Here is a 16,262-nt window from a genome sequence, read left to right on the forward strand (position 1 = left end):
TCTGAGCCTGAAAATATTTTGAAATAGGAAATAAAACGGACACAAGAAACGCAGCAGACATAAAAGTAACCACGTGAAATAGATTAAATTAAACTGAATTAACTATCCGACCAGTGCGCACAGTAATTCACAAAACATCCGAACAGAACAAAAGCAATAATTGAGGTCAATCTGCCAGTGTGAACATAAACTCATTAACATATGTGAAATAACTGAACGCATACCCACTACACACGATGCATAGGCGAGCATGTACCATAAACATACTGTGAAAAAGATTGCGCATTATATTCACAAATGGTTACTCAAGGCACTGCATCAGTATTAAATTTGGATGTCCAGGGGTCATGCAGCCGGATGTACCAAAGCTGTCTATTCTGTTCCATTTCTGTTTGGAGAAACGGACGGTTTTATCTAACTAGATTATTGATTAGACTGTGAAAAATGCCAGAGTCAGCATCAGTCGAGGAAATTGACCTGCTTATATTTCCTATGCTGGTTATAAAAAGAAATGCTGCTATGAAAATATTTCTGTCCTCTCTTCGTTCACAGGCTGGCATTAGACGCTTGAAAGGAATGTTTATTGTCATATAAGCAAAATCATAATTGCGGTTAGCTACATTGGGATAAGCACATTAATAAAAAAAAAATACGTATGAAAATAAAAATAATAATTCAATATATCTGTTTTTTCCAGTACTATCTTCCATCAGTCATTACAGGACAGCACGTTTCAATGCTGTTTTTCACATGCATGGACACGAGAAAGTGCAGGAGACAAAAGGTAGGGCGGACATGGAGGGAGGGATGGAGGGACATCAAAACAGAGACAAAGGAAGTAAAGTCAGAAAGAGGGAGGGAGAGACCTAGAAGAGCCAAAGAGATTTAGTCATGGATAGTTTATTTGCTGTGCATTCACAGAGGTCAGTGGCTTAGTCAAAGGTCAAAGGTGTGTTACTCTGTTTGATTGGCAGGGGTGGCTGCATACTGGCATTACGCCACCTCAGGTGTTGTGACCAAATACACTTACAAAGCAGTTCAACAGAACACACTGTCTGGTAGAATGAAATAATTATTTTTAAGATTCAACTTTATGAATTACTAGTACGTGAGGGATGGTTTCTTTCAACACCAGGATTAGAGCACAGAGAGATGGCAGTCGCTCGTTTTGTACATTGTACATCATCCACACCACAAAAATAATTGCTGCCATCAATGCACGCTAATGGACAAAGTTAATGCCTTTTTAATATGAGAGGAGAATTATTAATGTGGTTCAAAGGAAATGGATTCTGCGAGAGGAAGAATGCGGGTTTGGGTCAGCAAAGTTGGATGTTGGTCCGTGCGTGTGTGGGAACATGAGCTTGTTTGTGTGTGTGTGTGTGTGTGTGCACATCTTTGTGCGCTGGAAGGTTATGGATATAGTGCTGTCTCTTCTTGTGGGGGTTCATAGGGGTGTGTGATGGACAGAGGATGTGGATGTGTATGTGTGAGAGAAAGAGAGAGAGATTATAATAGACTTGATCAATTCCAACAGATTTGTCTATTTATCCCTCACGTTTATTGTTTCTTAATCACATGATAGGGTTTAATCAAACACACAGGACATGACATTTTCATCTGCAGTGATGTTCTGAAATATTAATAACAGGTGTTAATTCACAAGAGTTGTCTCTGAAAGTGGGCCACATCCTATCTGTATGCAGGCCCAACAGCATTCTGACAATGTCCTTCGTCAGTGCAGGTCTTTATATACAGGGAGAGGGGCAGGGCCTAAGATGGTCTCCATGGAGGGGAAGCCTGTGAGACATTAGGATTGGCCCTCCTCTTGATGCGAGATATGGGTCTTTTCCTTAATGTGATATTCCTGATTGGGCCTTTTTCTCTTTTCGGACACTTGTGATTGGTCCATGGTTCAAGTGAATTGAGACCCTCCTTTGACCATGCAATAATTGACTACTTTGTTTATTTGTTGTTTATTTCTTCAATAACTTAATTTGCATAATCAAACAGCACATAACTTTGTAATTCCAGATAGCAGCAAATAAATAGAACGTACAGCAAAATATTCACATCAAGTATTGAGGGTTCTGCATAACATACTCCTATATGAAGCATTATTATGTTCTGGAAATCATTGAAAATTATCAGAGGTTTTGAAGAACTTCACACCAATAATCAGTGCCACTGAAATTTAACACAACTGCCTGCTTGTTTTCCAGTTGTGTTTTTGTGTGTATGTGTGTGTGCAGGTGTAAAAGAGAGAAAGGTAGAGTACGTATGTGTGTGTGCTTGTATGAATGTTTTTGCATTTGTGTGTGAGTACATGCATGCATATGTGGGAGTGTATATGTGTATATGTGTGTGTCTGAGTATGTTTGTGTATGTGTGTACAAGAAAGAGAGAGACAGAGAATGTTTCTGTGTGTGTGTGAGCTTGTATATTTACTAATTGCACTTGAGGATGGATTTGTCCACCAGCCAGATTCCAGCAGGTTTTTTTGGCATATTCTGGAGATGTTCACTTCCACATGGAACAATAATGTGAAAACATGGGACACATACTTTAAAAAGCATTACTCGTACCAAGTCAGCAGAATTTTACAGTAGATGAATGAAAAACAACAACATACAAATCTTTAAAGATATGCACCAGGCTTGAAAAGACAGTAATTTGGCCACATGGCACTGGGTGGCCTTGAAGAAGAGTACCAAGAGTTGTGTCTCTTAACATTCTGTGTGAAATAAGACTTGAGATTGATAAAACGCACAGAATCTTTCCTATTTACAGTCATAAGTGGCATTTGCACTTCCAACAAACACTCCCACATTAGTGGGACACTCCTGCAAGTCACAATCAGTGGCTGTGTCACAGTCGTTGTATGAGTCAGTCGTCCTGTTCTCCAACTGACTGTTGATCACCCCGGTTACAGGATGTGGGCGGGGTAGGTGGGGGGGGTGCGGGTCTGTTGGGGGAGAGAGTGAAATGGAATGGCACCACAGGACAACTCACTTCACAAAGCTCTACAGCAAACGTCACCAGGGGAACCACCACTGAGGAAACCATCACCGGGGGAAACCGCGTCACCAGGGCAGACGAAGCGGAGAGGACGCCCGCGGCTCAGAAGAACTTGTCGTCGATGCGGAAGTGCGGCCGAGTGACGTCATCGGGGTTGATGAACACAGAGATGGACTTCCCCGGGTTCTCCGTCACCAGCTGCTGCAGCTTCTTGGCCAGCCGGTCATCAGGCTGGTGGTCGCCGGAGTCGGACTGCGGCGAGGGCAGGCTGGCCGAGCTGCCGCGCCGCTGCAGGTCCAGGGTCAGCCGGTTGGCGGCCTTGGCATGCTCGATGGCGGTGCGCAGGTGCTCCGCCGGGTCGGAGCGCACCGAGGAGAGCTTGCGCGCGTGCAGCATGACCGTCTCGTCCGACAGGTGCTCCAGCATGTTGCACTGCGGGATGAAGTAGTTGGGGCACATCTTGTTGACCAGGCAGTGCTGCAGGTCGTCGATGAGGCCCAGCAGGAAGTGGGCGGAGAAGTCATCCTGGGCCAGGTAGTTGGCCGGGAGCCTGTCGCAGGCCCAGAGCATCATGCTGCGCAGGTGGTAGGGGCTGATGGCTTTGGGCCTGGACAGCAGTTTGATGATGAGGGCCTTGCAGGCCTGGTAGGCCTGCATCAGGCTGCTGGAGATGCACTTCTTCAGCTGCACCTCGCTGCGGGCGAACGACAGGCGCCACTCGTTCTCCTTCCTGCCCGTGCAGGAACAGGCCGGCAGCAGGTAGAAGCCGCTGATCACCTCCTCCTCTGTGATCTTGCCGTCCCAGAAGTGGTTCTCCATCAGCCAGCTCTGCGCCACGGCCGGCCAGCCCTTGAAGGAGACCACGGGCACGATGTCGTAGAGCATGCGGCTGCTGCCCACCCCGAGGATGACGGAGATGATGGTGCCGTTCTTCTCCACCTTCTCCACCTTGGGCATGCCGCGCTGCGGCTTCTTCTGCACCTCCAGCAGCACCACGCTGATGGACTCGTAGAACCAGTCCGCCACCAGCGTCGGCGAGAAGAAGTAGTTGGTGGTGCCGTTGATGTGGTCGACGATGGTGCAGCAGTCCTTCCACTTGTTGATGGTGCCCTCGTCGAAGAGGCGCAGGCTGAGCCAGGAGTGGCAGAGGGCGGAGTGCCGCATGTCCAGCGTGACCGGCTGGTTGCGGTCGTGCAGCTTGAGCGCGGGCACCAGCAGCGTGAAGTCCAGGTCGAAGTCCGTCCCCCTGGCATAGACATTGAGCTCGTCCAGGTCCATGTCCACCACACCCTCCCGCACCCCACCCGACAACAGGAGGTACTCATTCGCCACTGGCAGTTTCTGGTCCAGTTTCTGAACCAATCCTGAAAGCCAGAGAAGACAGGAAGAGCTTATTCATGATAGAAAAAGAGGGTGGAGTTTATCTGTGGTAGACAGAAAGGACAGGATGAGGTACTGTGAATGGGCAGAGTCTTCCCTGGAGCCTTGGCAGCCTCCTTGTACACTCAGAAATCTCTGATGCTATTACTGGTGCGTCATTTGATTTGTTTAAGATGCATTATGCAACCCCCCCCCCCCCCCCCCCCCCCCACTTCCTCCACTGTCCCCACGTGCCCCCCCCCCCCCCCCCCCCACACACACTTCCTGTCACGTGACCTGGACCCTGTCACGGACCTGTCGACCTTCCTCAGACAGCAGAGGTCTCTGACTGGCGTCTGTTTCAGCCGATCGATGAGCGGGGGCCTGAAACAGGACACCGCTGCCGGGAAAAACGTGGACGCGATCCAAGCGGAGCCCACAGCCCTCCACAGCCGCGGCTCCCACAGTGGGCCGACGCGCTGCTATCTTCACCCGCTTCTCTTCTGAAGTCTTAATAATTCATTCCTTCAGCTGAAGATGCTACTGGAGCAAATAAGGCGAGGCACTTTGTTCAGGGGGGGTGCATTAGTGGAGCCCTAACTGCGACTCCAGACCCGCAACCCTCAGGTCCAGGGTTCAGTGCACTGACCCATGCTCTGGTGCGGTACTGTCTGCTGCTGCCGCAGAGTGAGAACACTGCGGTGAAAAGGACGGCACCCATACCCTGCAAACTGTTTAATCTCCGTGCGTTCAAACACCGCTGTACACTCAAACACACTCAGGGCCACTCATACACTTCTACATTTGTACACCCCTGTATATACATATACACTGTACACTCATATACCATTGTAGACTCATGCTGCCCTGTACATGCTTACATTACTGCACATTCATATACCCCTGCACACACATACATCTCTGCACGCCGACATACTTAATGTCATCTAAATATCCTCATCTAAACTATTAGGAGCTCTTTCTTGACCACATTCCTATTCCCACCCTGAAATATGCACTGGCAGCAGGATGTGAGTAAAATATTCATGGTTGTTTAAAGATTGTGTGGCTTGGCAGCAGGTCCATGCAGTCCATTCTCTCTGATACTGATAGGAGATCAGACGTCTGTGATGGACCAGCCCCACTCCTCTGAGTGCCCGACAACAGAGGGCAGCTATTAGACTGTAATGAGGGAGGCAGAGTCAATTAGTGTGTGTGTTAAATTTGTCTGTGGATTGACAGCAAATAGAAGAAATAACGACACATGCTGACACACACGCACATGCAAACAAACACCCAAGATGTACTCACATACACACACACAATCAGTACAAGACGTCATAGTGCTTCTAGTGTTCCCCATCATATGATTCCACATTCCAGAGTAGGTCCTGCTGGAGCCACTGTGATACCGCTCTTTGCCACTGGGGGTCAGTGTTCTCAACCACAGACAGTAAACGCAAACACTGTGCAACAGATCATCAGCTGATGCTTAAGTCAGTATATAGAACCAAGGTTATGATTATGGCAATAATCAACTGGTGACTCTCAAACCGATTCCAGGCAGCGGTCAGGGCCAAACTGGAACATCCAGTGTATTAATACTAACAACAATGATAATAACAATTCCTGTTTATAGGACTGGACCTGCCATTAGCTTTCCATTAGTTACCACAGAGGGAGAGAAGATCATACAGCACTCTGACACAGGTCCGAACATGAAAAGCCCTTAGCCACAGCCACCTCACCCACCGCCTGTCCGCATGAGAAGAGGACTGTGTGCCTCAGCCTCATTTACATACATTAACACCACTGTCCAATCATCTTTTAGCCTGAATGAAAGGGAAATCTCCCCCTGAATGAAGACACGTAGCCATGTTTCTCAGCTTTAAAAACAGGACTGTGGGAAACGGGTAGCAGCAGAGACATGTCCACATTGTCAGACCGGTCTTTCAGCAACTACTCTTCACACAGGACTGTATTGGTTCTACTGAGTGGAACACACTATGCCTTCTCTGGCAGAGAAGTGGATGTTAATCTCTTTTATAAAGCCCTTCTCTCACAGTCTCACTCTTCCTGCTCTTCAGCGCACTGACAGTAGGGTTCCACCCCCCACTCCCACTCCGAACAATGCATGATTAACAGCCAGACTAAGGATTAGCAAAGAGCCCATCTCTCCTCTACCCCTGTTCCCCTCACCCTCCTCCCTCCTACCCCTCACTCTCTCTCCCCTCCCTACCCCCTCTGTCCCCTATAAATCTGACACACAGACACTAAAAGTCACCGTTTCCAAGCCCTGCTTCTGGCAGTCAGCTGTGGACATTAGTTCTGCTTCCATCTAAACACATTTAGTCAAGAGTTTAAATGTTGAAAAAAAAGAACTGGAATTGAATGAAATTGCATGTCTTGTCTTGCATGTTACCTTCTGTAGGTCCTTGGAGAAAGAAATATATAGTTGTATGTGCATCAATTCAATTAAAATGTAAACTGACTTAATTTTTTCTTCAATTGTTCCATATAAACCAATGAATATTACAGATAATATTTAATGATTTCCTAATATCAGTTGCTTAGTGAATAGGCTGTTCAACAGGGTACAGTGTGTGAGCCCTGTGTCTGTCCTGAAGAGAAGACAGCCATTCCCTGGCCTTGATATGGTTGATATGGAATGTACACTCTGACCAGCTTGCCTCTGCTGCCCGATTCCAGTCTCCCTCTCTTCTAAGCCCACTATGTGCCAACAAGACACCCCCACCCCACCCCTGCCCCAAGAATGCTCCCCACCTCCAACAGAAATAATGAAATAAAATTAACATGCATGCGCGCGCGCGCGCACACACACACACACACACACACACACACACACACACACACACACACACACACACACACAAACACAAAACCAGTTCTTTTGAATGCTGCTTACAGAAACAGGGGTTCAGATGTTAAAGCCTCACAGACTTCCTAGGTGTTTATGTGTTCGTGTGTGTGTGTGTATGTGTGTGTGTGTGTGTGTGTCTGTCTGTCTGTCTGTGTCTCTGTGTTAATTTCTGTCAGTTTCTAGTTGTATAGTATTCAGTGTATTATCTAGCGTTCACCTTGTTTGCACTGTCCATGGTACTGATATTCATGGGATTTAAAATTCTTAAACGCAAAATTAAGCACAAAGTGAAAGGTAACATGATTGGGGATTGTAAACCAGAGAACAGACTATCACCCACAAGAGCAGGCATGGGGCCAGACACCTGCAGAAACATGAGCAGGTGTGCAGGTTCGAGCAGCGCTCCAGCGCTCGAAGGTCACTTCGAATTGACACGAACTGCTACTAATACAGCGCAGTTGGTAACTGTGTGACAACCACCGCGACGTCGATTAAAACCCCAAAAACACGCGAATCCGATGAAACTCGGTGGAAGAGATGGATAACGAAAAACTTCAAGCTAACATTATAGCCATCCTGAACGCAAAAGGGCGAATCTTCTTGCAGCGTTTCAAAAGGGCGATTCCTAATAGCTCCAAGCATTCTAACAATTGCTTTATAAATGCCACAATCAAATAATAATAATAATAATAAACGTCTCACCAAGCATAGAGAAGATGAAGTCCTTAGCGGTGTGGATTTCCAAGGCTCTCTGGTCGTCATATTCGCGTTGATCGTGTTTGCTGAATTCCTGGATCAGCTTGTTCAATTCCTCAATCCTCGCGCCTGATCTGAAATCGAGCTCGGGGTAGCTGGGAATGATTTTGTTATTGTTATTCGGGTTATTGGGCGTTGCAGTCGGGCTGTTCCCGACGCTGTTGACGGATCCTGTCCGGCTGGCTAGAACAGGGGCCGCCATCTTCGCAAGGAAAAACAGCGCGGGTGCCCCCCGTCCTTCTTTTTCTATTCACAAGGCGGAAGCGTTTCAGCTTTTTCCCTTCAGAAATCAGATTGCACGCCCGTCGATCCGTGATGTCACCTAAGCGCTCCCATTCACTCTACTGGCCGACAGTGAAAGTAATCGGCTGCTGAATTTTTGTCAAGGACAGGTTTATCCAAATGATTTAGGGTGTAAATTAACAGGAGGCGGTAGTTTTAAAGCGATGAGATTCTCAACAAGCTGCTAGTTTGCGGATCTGAGCAGTCAATGTTTGGTTGTGGGGGCGCCCCGCATCTCCCGCAGCATGGAGACGGAACTTCCAGCGTATCAATGTGGGAAAATTTCTCAATATAGTCATGATGGAGAATAAAAAGACAACCCTGCCAACGCGTGACATTCTTTTGTGTTGACTATAGTAGGACTGTGTCCAGTTTTACGTGTATCATGGGGATTTTAGGTGGATTCACTAAACAAAACACACATACACACACGCACGCACACATACAATTACAGAGATTCAAAGTCCATACACCTGCGGAATTTAACCCTAGAAAGATATTCATTTATTCAGGGCCCTGTGCGTTTTAACAATGACTTTCATGAAGAAAAAAAGTTTGTGAGATTGAGTCTTATGAATTCCCCTCACCATCACCCGCAAAAGATTAAGAACAAATAATGCAATCATAAATTCTGATCCTCATCTTGATCATCTAGCAAATACTGGTGGTCCTCTTCTTCTCCGATAGAGGGCACTCAACGTCAAACGCCGTAGTTCCGAGTTCGTTGCTTCTGACCCGGTAGGGGATGGCCGTAGGGCGTCGCGGGGTCGGTGGGAACATGGCGTGGAGGGGCTGTTTTCTGAGATGGACTAGAGGAGATATATGCATCGCCACCACGCGAGGAAACAGGTGAGGGATGGGAAACAGATCACAGGCGGTGCAGATGTGCATGGCACAGCGCAGACGAGGCTCGGAAAGACTTGTCACGACATAGAAAGAAGTGATTCATAAATGCCCTTATAGCTTGCAGCTAGCTTACGAATAACAGGAGATTTGTAGTATAACTAAACAGTTGTATAGCATTGGCTAACGATATTTTCATGTAGCTAACAGTCCATCCTATTTTAAAGATTTAAACTGTTTAAAGAACAGTTTTTTTTCCAGCATGCAGTCATCACTGCAACCCTTGGCATAATAAGCAAACTAGCAAGGTGACTCGCTGTATGCTGTCACAGTTGTAAGTTAGCTATTTAGTGACTGCAGGTACCATCAGTGCAGTATATGCACTCTTTAGCGAAACGTTTACATACAACACTCAGGTGGCGCATAAGAACGTCAGTGTTGTAATTATGCGGGCGTTACAAAACCAGGGGCGTTCTCTACCTAAGGTCATCAGCTGACTGTACTACCTCAGAAAGCCGAGACAGTTGTTGATTCTCCCTTGTTTTTGTTTGAACGTCTTCTTAAACAGGCACAACAGTAATACATAGCAAGTGTCCAAACTAATACCCAGTACATTATGAGTTAGAAATTTAATGCTGCACATACAGAAGATTCTGGATGAAGTTCATTTGCAGTTAATTCCCAGTTCTGCCTTTCGTCATGTTTAAACAGAAACTGACCACATTCTGTGACCTCCTTCAGTTCAGAGATGAACCCCAGTCCTGAAAGTGTGGAAGTGAGGAGCTCAGATAAATAGTTTTTTATCTCTGTGTCTTCACAAAAAGTGGCACACAGGTGCAGTATTGGAGAGACAGTCCAGTGTCATCTCAGACCTGTCCATCTCCACAGGTTCCCCCTCTGCACACAGCAGAGATGTGGCTTCCGCAAGGCTCCAAAGAAGCCGGAGGTCAAGAAGGCAGAGGTGGAGGAAGCGGCCCTCAAACAGTCAGAGCTCATCGAAGGGGTACACCAAAGGAAGGGGGTGGAACCCCCCACACAACCCAGCCCCCCTAGGTCCTTTGGAAGACTGTTCAAGCCTCTGGTGTTCACAGTAGGGGTATGTCCTTTCTAGCTGCAGAGTGCTTCAGCACAGTGATCTGTGACTGCTGTTTATCAGACTGTAACAGAGTCTGTACAGAGGGACAAAACTAACTTCATGTCAGTTTTCAGGATGCTCCTTTGGTGCAGCGGCGATCTGGCAGTATGAGTCTCTGAAGTTACGTGTGCAGACCTACATGGACGAGGCACGGGCAGAGTGGCTGGAGAAACTACGGCCACAGAAGGAGGGTGACCTCCAAAAACAGGTAGAGTCCCGTAGAGCAAGGGAGAGACAGAAGGGAGGGGTGGGGGTGTGGGAGAGTGAAGTAGGAGAAGGAGAACAGGAGCAGTACAGGAAGTTAAATCTTTACTGCATGCCACAGGATTTGAAATCTGTGGTGTTCTCTAAAAACCTCTGTGTTGTTCTGTGCAGGAAATGAAAGTTTGTGTCTTGTTTTCACAGACTGATGACACGGCCTACTGGCACCGCTGGTGGAACCAGCTGTCAGACTTCCAAAAACAGACAATTGTTGTTCTGTTTCAGGTGAACCAGTGGTGGGACAGTTTGACTCAGGGACAGCGGACGGTCTCAGGTAGGTAAGCGCAGATGGGAGGGTGTGCCTGTCAGAGCATCTGACTCATCAGCTTTGTCTTCACCCCCCTTTGCAGGGATCATAGTGGCAAACGCCCTGGTGCTCTGCTGTTGGAGAATTCCTTCCCTGCAGCGAACTATGGTCAAGTACTTCACCTCCAACCCTGGTTCCAGTGAGTCTTTCTGTCTGTATGAGGGGGCCATTGGTGTTAACTGTATTGTTGACTATAGTGTTGGAGTTGACTGGGGTGATGACATTAATGATATAAGTCCACATGAAATTAGTTTAATTGCTTTCAGTTTAACGTTTTATATTTTTTTGATTTCCATTTTCTTGGTTTTAAGTCTCATGTTCCATTTTCATTGTGAAAATGTTCAGAATTTCATTTTTTTATAAATAACAGAAGGAGTGAGTGGCATTTCCACTTTTTATTAAAGTGTTTATGTCTAAATTGAGAGAACAAATCATAGTAACAATGGAATGAAAATTTGAACAAAATGAAATACATTGCACAATACAGAACAATGGTATCTGTCTATCCAATGTGTTGTTTCTTGGCTCTCATGGTAGTGATGGTGTTTATGTTATAACTGTCATGTTGTTCATTGGGGTGTTAACTTTAACTGTGGTGTTGTTGAGTGGGTCGTTGGTGTTCACTGGGACGCACTGCTGTGCTCTGTTCCCTAGAGACTCTGTGCTTTCCCATGGTCCTCTCCACCTTCAGCCACTATTCCTTCCTTCACATGGCAGCCAACATGTACGTGCTGTGGAGCTTCTCCTCCAGCATTGTGTCTCTGCTTGGCCCAGAGCAGTTCATGGCCGTCTACCTGTCTGCAGGTAACAGCGCCGCACAGTCTTCACGCGGGGGGACGATTGATCAAGTGTCTGACTTGTGATTGAGTGTTTGGTCCATTCTGATGCGATGGATTGATAGACTGAGTGAGATTATAGTGATGGACTCTGGGTGATCAGTGTGGGAAAGTTTTCCTTGTGTACGGTATGGAGGGACAGATGCCTACCTGTAGTATTGTGTTGATTCACAGGTGTGATCTCCACATTCGTCAGTTACATGTGTAAAACAGCCACGGGACGCTTTGGTCCTTCGCTTGGAGCGGTGAGCTATAATATGAATATGCACTTTTATTTAGGAACTGGAGAGGCAGATACCTTTCCTTCTGTCCAGCTAACCTTGCATCACTGGGACAGCTAGGAACCCTAAATCTCACCCATTAAAACTGAAATTTCTGCCACTTTTATGACTAAAGTAACAATATTAAAATGGTACTATAAAGTGAATTTTACTCTTCATGATAGCAAGAAAGAAATGCAGCAACAACTTTTTTCTTTTGAAACAACTTCATACTGTAATTTTGGCAAGTGGAATGGCTTTACATATCTATATGTAAAATGCTGCTATTATCCAAATTATCCACAGTACAGGAAGTAGAATGGAAACAGTGAAAAGAAAATAAACTTGCATGAAAAACAAGAATATGTTACTTGCAGTCACCTGATGTAAGCCACGTGCTGGCAAAGCTACAATGATAATAGTGGCTTCCTGTCTTCTCCAGTCAGGAGCCATAATGACAGTCCTGGCTGCAGTCTGTACGAAGATTCCCGAGGCCAAGCTGGCCATTGTCTTCCTGCCCATGTTCACCTTCACTGCAGGCAGTGTGAGTGACTGCAACTGTACATACAGCTCATTGCCCCACACACACTGTGTGCTGATTACAAGCACTGTGTACAGCGCTCTGACTGCACACATCTGTGTGCTGACCACAGTCAGGCGTGCTGACCAGAGATACTGTCCGTCCACAGATGAACTGAATTCTGTGAGTTATGTAATTGCTCCTTGGTCTTACGGAAGCTAGAATGCGGTGGAATACAATTCAAGTTAAATTAATTGAACACTTTGTGCGAATGTGTGTGCGTGTGTGAGATGTTAGGACACAGTGCAGGGCAGTGTGTGTCTGTCTCTGCACCATGTCTGACATCCGGCTGTTGTGCTTCTCTCTAGGCCCTGAAAGCGATTGTTGCTGTGGATACGGTCGGCCTGGTTTTGGGGTGGAAGTTTTTTGACCATGCGGCCCACCTGGGTGGAACTCTCTTTGGAATGTGAGTCTTTGATCCCGGCGACCTCATTGTGTACAGCAGGGGGTGACAACTGCAATCTGGCAAATCCACAATGGCTTCTGATTTAATGGAACAGTTCAAAGCAGGAGACTGATGAGTACCCAAGTGCTGATTCTCCCCAAATTTTTTATCGAATGAAAAAAGACAATGAATTCAATCATAGAGGTCTCAGACTGGACTGGACTATCACTAAAAACTGTTACAGTAGAAGCATTGTCCTTTTGTTCATGAAACTGTCAGAATATATTAGCTTGTCATCGGGGAAGTATTGCTGTGTCCATAATTGTCAGGTTGAATTCTTCCCACTATTATCTTTAATTATATTTAATAATCTAGTCCAGCTAAAGTGCTGGTATTTCTCCAAGCAAAAGCACTCCTTTTAGTCTATGTCTATGGAGTCGATTAGAGTATAGTACTTTCCTCTATTTGGCTTTGTTTGTATCATGTGGTTATAGAAAAAAAAATACAAATTATGCACAAATCAGTTTTCCAGTGCGGTGCACTGTTTTGCTTTTGACATGCTGCAGCATAAGGTCTGGGCTAACAGTGTTTCATCCAGGCCATTCACAGTCTTATTCCTCTGGCCCAGCCAGCCAATGCCAGAAATGTCAGGAAGCAGATTCAGGAGCCAGAGTATTTTTATTGACCTGTATGCAAGAACTATTTACAGGTAATAATTCAGTGTGGTCGTAGGACTCTAAACTATCTGAGACTACTGTGTCATGTGTCATGCAGCACAGGAACGTCACTCTCCCACAGTATACTAGGAGATCCTTGTAGGAGACTGGGCCAAACCATTTGGCCATTAAAAGGTAAAGCTCAGATAGCTGTTTGGAGGTTTAAAAAAAATCAGTTTTTAGCTTCACATTTGGTTATATACAATTTGTTAGTTATATTAAAATGGGGTAACTGGTTAAAAGAACTTGTCATGCAGATTGATAAAATGGAGTAAATCAAGCAATGACGTGAACAAACAGAATCGTCCTCTCATAGAATGCCAAAATGCGTAGTTCTTACATTTCCTGTAATGCACAGTCAAATTAAAAACTACCAGCTTGTGCCCCTGTTGAAAAACACATCAACAATGAGACAGACTAGATTGTGAATAGTAAAAATACATTTGTTACAACAATTACAATGGAAAGAATGGTAGCTCCATCACAAATGTGTAGAATTATACACTTCATTAGTAGTGTACACATAAGACAATTAAAATACTGTAAAACAGAATGCTGATATTCTTTAAATAGACACATTAGTATTAAAACTATGACTGGTTCAGAGGTAAAATTACAAGTGTTTTCTCCAGCCATAATGGCATCAACAAATGAGTGGATGAGAGTGCTTGGGTGATGGAAGATAAAAAGAAAAGTTGTTTGAAGTTGAAGTTGAAATAAGATATGGTTAAGGTGTCTAGTACATAGTAGGTGAGGTTAGCTTAAGGCCACAGCAAACATGGAGAGGTGAAGACCCTAAGGCAAACCTCCATCTGTGGTGTGGCATGCTATGTTTATGTCTATGTGTGGTCACATACGTTTTATCTGCTTTTGTGAGTGACTTTGTGTATCTCTTTGCCTCACCTTCTGTTCTCTTCCCTGCCTGCAGCTGGTATGTCGCATATGGTCATGAGCTAATCTGGAAGAACCGCGAGCCACTGGTGAAGATGTGGCACGACCTGCGAACCAAGGGTCCAGGTGGGGGTGGTGCTCTGTAGGTGCGGGTGGGTCCAGGGGCGTGCGCAGGCGTGGCCCTGTGGCCCTCAGGTTGACAGGCTGGGATACCTGCGACGGGACGGACGGGAGGATGGGGTACGCGTGCCCGTGACCGGTCAGCTGCCAGACGTAGGAAGTTCCGTGCCCAAAACTGACAAGGAAAGCGGCTACAACCCTGCCTAGCCCCCACATCAGCGAGGTGTGGGCCAAGGGAGGGTGTCCCGTGTGTGCTGTGACTCAGACATTACTGGACATCTCCTTTGAGACTGAAACCAGGGACATGTGACTGTCAGCTCAAAGGACTGGGAGGGCTGTATGATTCACGGTTTTTCCTATAATGAAGGTGCTGTTTGTGTGATTTTACTGGAATATTGTGGGGATTGTTGTTGGGGTGGGGGAGGGGTGGGAGGAGCCTGGGGATTACGGTGGGCATTGTTATGGCTGCTTGTTTCCTGTCTCTGTGTAGGGGTGAGACTGAAAGAGTAACAGATAGTACAAACACAGTATGGCAATAAAAACCTCTCTGTCATCTTCGGGGGAGTCCTGAATGGATTGTTCTTTACCAACATATCAACAACAGTACATCAAAACACACCCAGTGTCACATATAAGATGTTATCTACTGTTGCTACTGGAATCTGGCAAAACTAGAATATACATTTGGCCTGTTTCCACTGAATTTCCTACCACAAAGCTCCTCCCACCAACAACCAGGCTCAGCCAATTACAGAGACTGAGTTTTAGTTTTTTCTAACAAGCTTCTCTAGCAGACTGGTAAAAAAAATCTGGTTGTACAAAATCTGCCAGTACAAAAATCTGAAGGGTAAATAGAAATTGAAAGATGTTCTGTCCTGAGATTGGCAGATAAAATATTTGCTTTTGCAAGGATTGCAAAAGCAGTTTGAAAGGAAGTTTGAAATGGCAGCTATCTTGCTCCGACTTCCAGTAATAAAACTGCATTTGCACAGAGCACCAGTTCAGGGCGAATGTCGCAAAAATCTCCTAATTTTCATCTGGATTGGCCGATAGCTGATAACCACTTATAAAACTATAAAACTGCATCCACAATTTCGTTGTACCCCCACCGTGCAATGACAATAAAGTCTATTCTGATTCTGATTCTGATAAAGACATCAAGCAGCAGTACGGAATATTTCTTCATCTAATCTGATGCCTGTGAACAAGCATTTTGGGCTTGCCCAAAGGACAAGGTGAGGGCCTTTGCTCGTCTGGGTAAACTAGGTGTTTTCAGCAGTTTGAATACATACACAGACAGCTCTGTCTATGGCCCTGGTATTAGTGAGCAGCAGCTTTGCCTTCTGTGTGAAGCCACATGGCTCTCTATTACATGTCCCCCTTCACCCTTGACATGACTGAGAAGGCAGTGGAAAAAGCACCCTGACGTTCTGGTTCTTGTACCAGTAGTAGAAAAGGAGCTGTGCTCTTTCAGAGCCCTCACACTCTCATGCTGTGAACTGAATCTTTCATTAAAAACACTTGCATTTCACTTTTACGTGTGCTGGAATGCTTTATGCACACAAGTAGACTGCAAAGACGTTAAAGCATATATACATTGACACAAATGCTAAATCGAGTACATGAATATCA

General features: G+C 45.8%; 2 protein-coding genes across 3 annotated transcripts; one reads left to right on the forward strand and one right to left on the reverse strand.

The window, feature by feature from the left end:
• Positions 1 to 2,943: 2,943 nt before the first annotated feature.
• Positions 2,944 to 8,522, reverse strand: mb21d2 (Mab-21 domain containing 2). Its single transcript, XM_036553644.1, has 2 exons — positions 7,961 to 8,522; positions 2,944 to 4,382 (listed from the first exon to the last, which is right to left on the reverse strand). Exons 1-2 carry the CDS (start codon positions 8,214 to 8,216, stop codon positions 3,121 to 3,123), a joined length of 1,518 nt encoding a protein of 505 aa, XP_036409537.1. The 5' UTR covers positions 8,217 to 8,522; the 3' UTR covers positions 2,944 to 3,120.
• A 531-nt stretch (positions 8,523 to 9,053) lies between these two features.
• On the forward strand, positions 9,054 to 16,248 carry parla (presenilin associated, rhomboid-like a). Of its 2 annotated transcripts, none has more exons than XM_036553645.1 (10): positions 9,054 to 9,145; positions 10,028 to 10,235; positions 10,342 to 10,482; positions 10,680 to 10,809; positions 10,886 to 10,981; positions 11,497 to 11,646; positions 11,853 to 11,923; positions 12,381 to 12,482; positions 12,827 to 12,924; positions 14,548 to 16,248. In XM_036553645.1, the coding sequence occupies exons 1-10, from the start codon at positions 9,075 to 9,077 to the stop codon at positions 14,654 to 14,656; spliced, it is 1,176 nt and encodes a 391-aa protein (XP_036409538.1). In that variant the 5' UTR covers positions 9,054 to 9,074; the 3' UTR covers positions 14,657 to 16,248. The 2 variants fall into 2 exon arrangements, with proteins under 2 accessions (XP_036409538.1, XP_036409539.1); XM_036553646.1 differs by having other exon boundaries at positions 10,761 to 10,809.
• Positions 16,249 to 16,262: the final 14 nt, after the last annotated feature.

The sequence above is a fragment of the Megalops cyprinoides genome, chromosome 20 (assembly GCF_013368585.1).
Source record: "Megalops cyprinoides isolate fMegCyp1 chromosome 20, fMegCyp1.pri, whole genome shotgun sequence".
NCBI lineage: Eukaryota > Metazoa > Chordata > Actinopteri > Elopiformes > Megalopidae > Megalops > Megalops cyprinoides.

Bases quoted from the DNA above. Each gene is read 5' to 3' on its own strand.
- mb21d2 (XM_036553644.1), bottom strand. From the start codon at position 8,216: ATGGCGGCCCCTGTTCTAGCCAGCCGGACAGGATCCGTCAACAGCGTC. The intron at 4,383-7,960 runs GTGAGACGTTTA...TCTGGCTTTCAG, and splicing joins CTTCATCTTCTCTATGCTTG to GATTGGTTCAGAAACTGGAC.
- parla (XM_036553645.1), top strand. From the start codon at position 9,075: ATGGCGTGGAGGGGCTGTTTTCTGAGATGGACTAGAGGAGATATATGC. The intron at 11,647-11,852 runs GTAACAGCGCCG...GTTGATTCACAG, and splicing joins GGCCGTCTACCTGTCTGCAG to GTGTGATCTCCACATTCGTC. The intron at 12,483-12,826 runs GTGAGTGACTGC...GCTTCTCTCTAG, and splicing joins TCACCTTCACTGCAGGCAGT to GCCCTGAAAGCGATTGTTGC.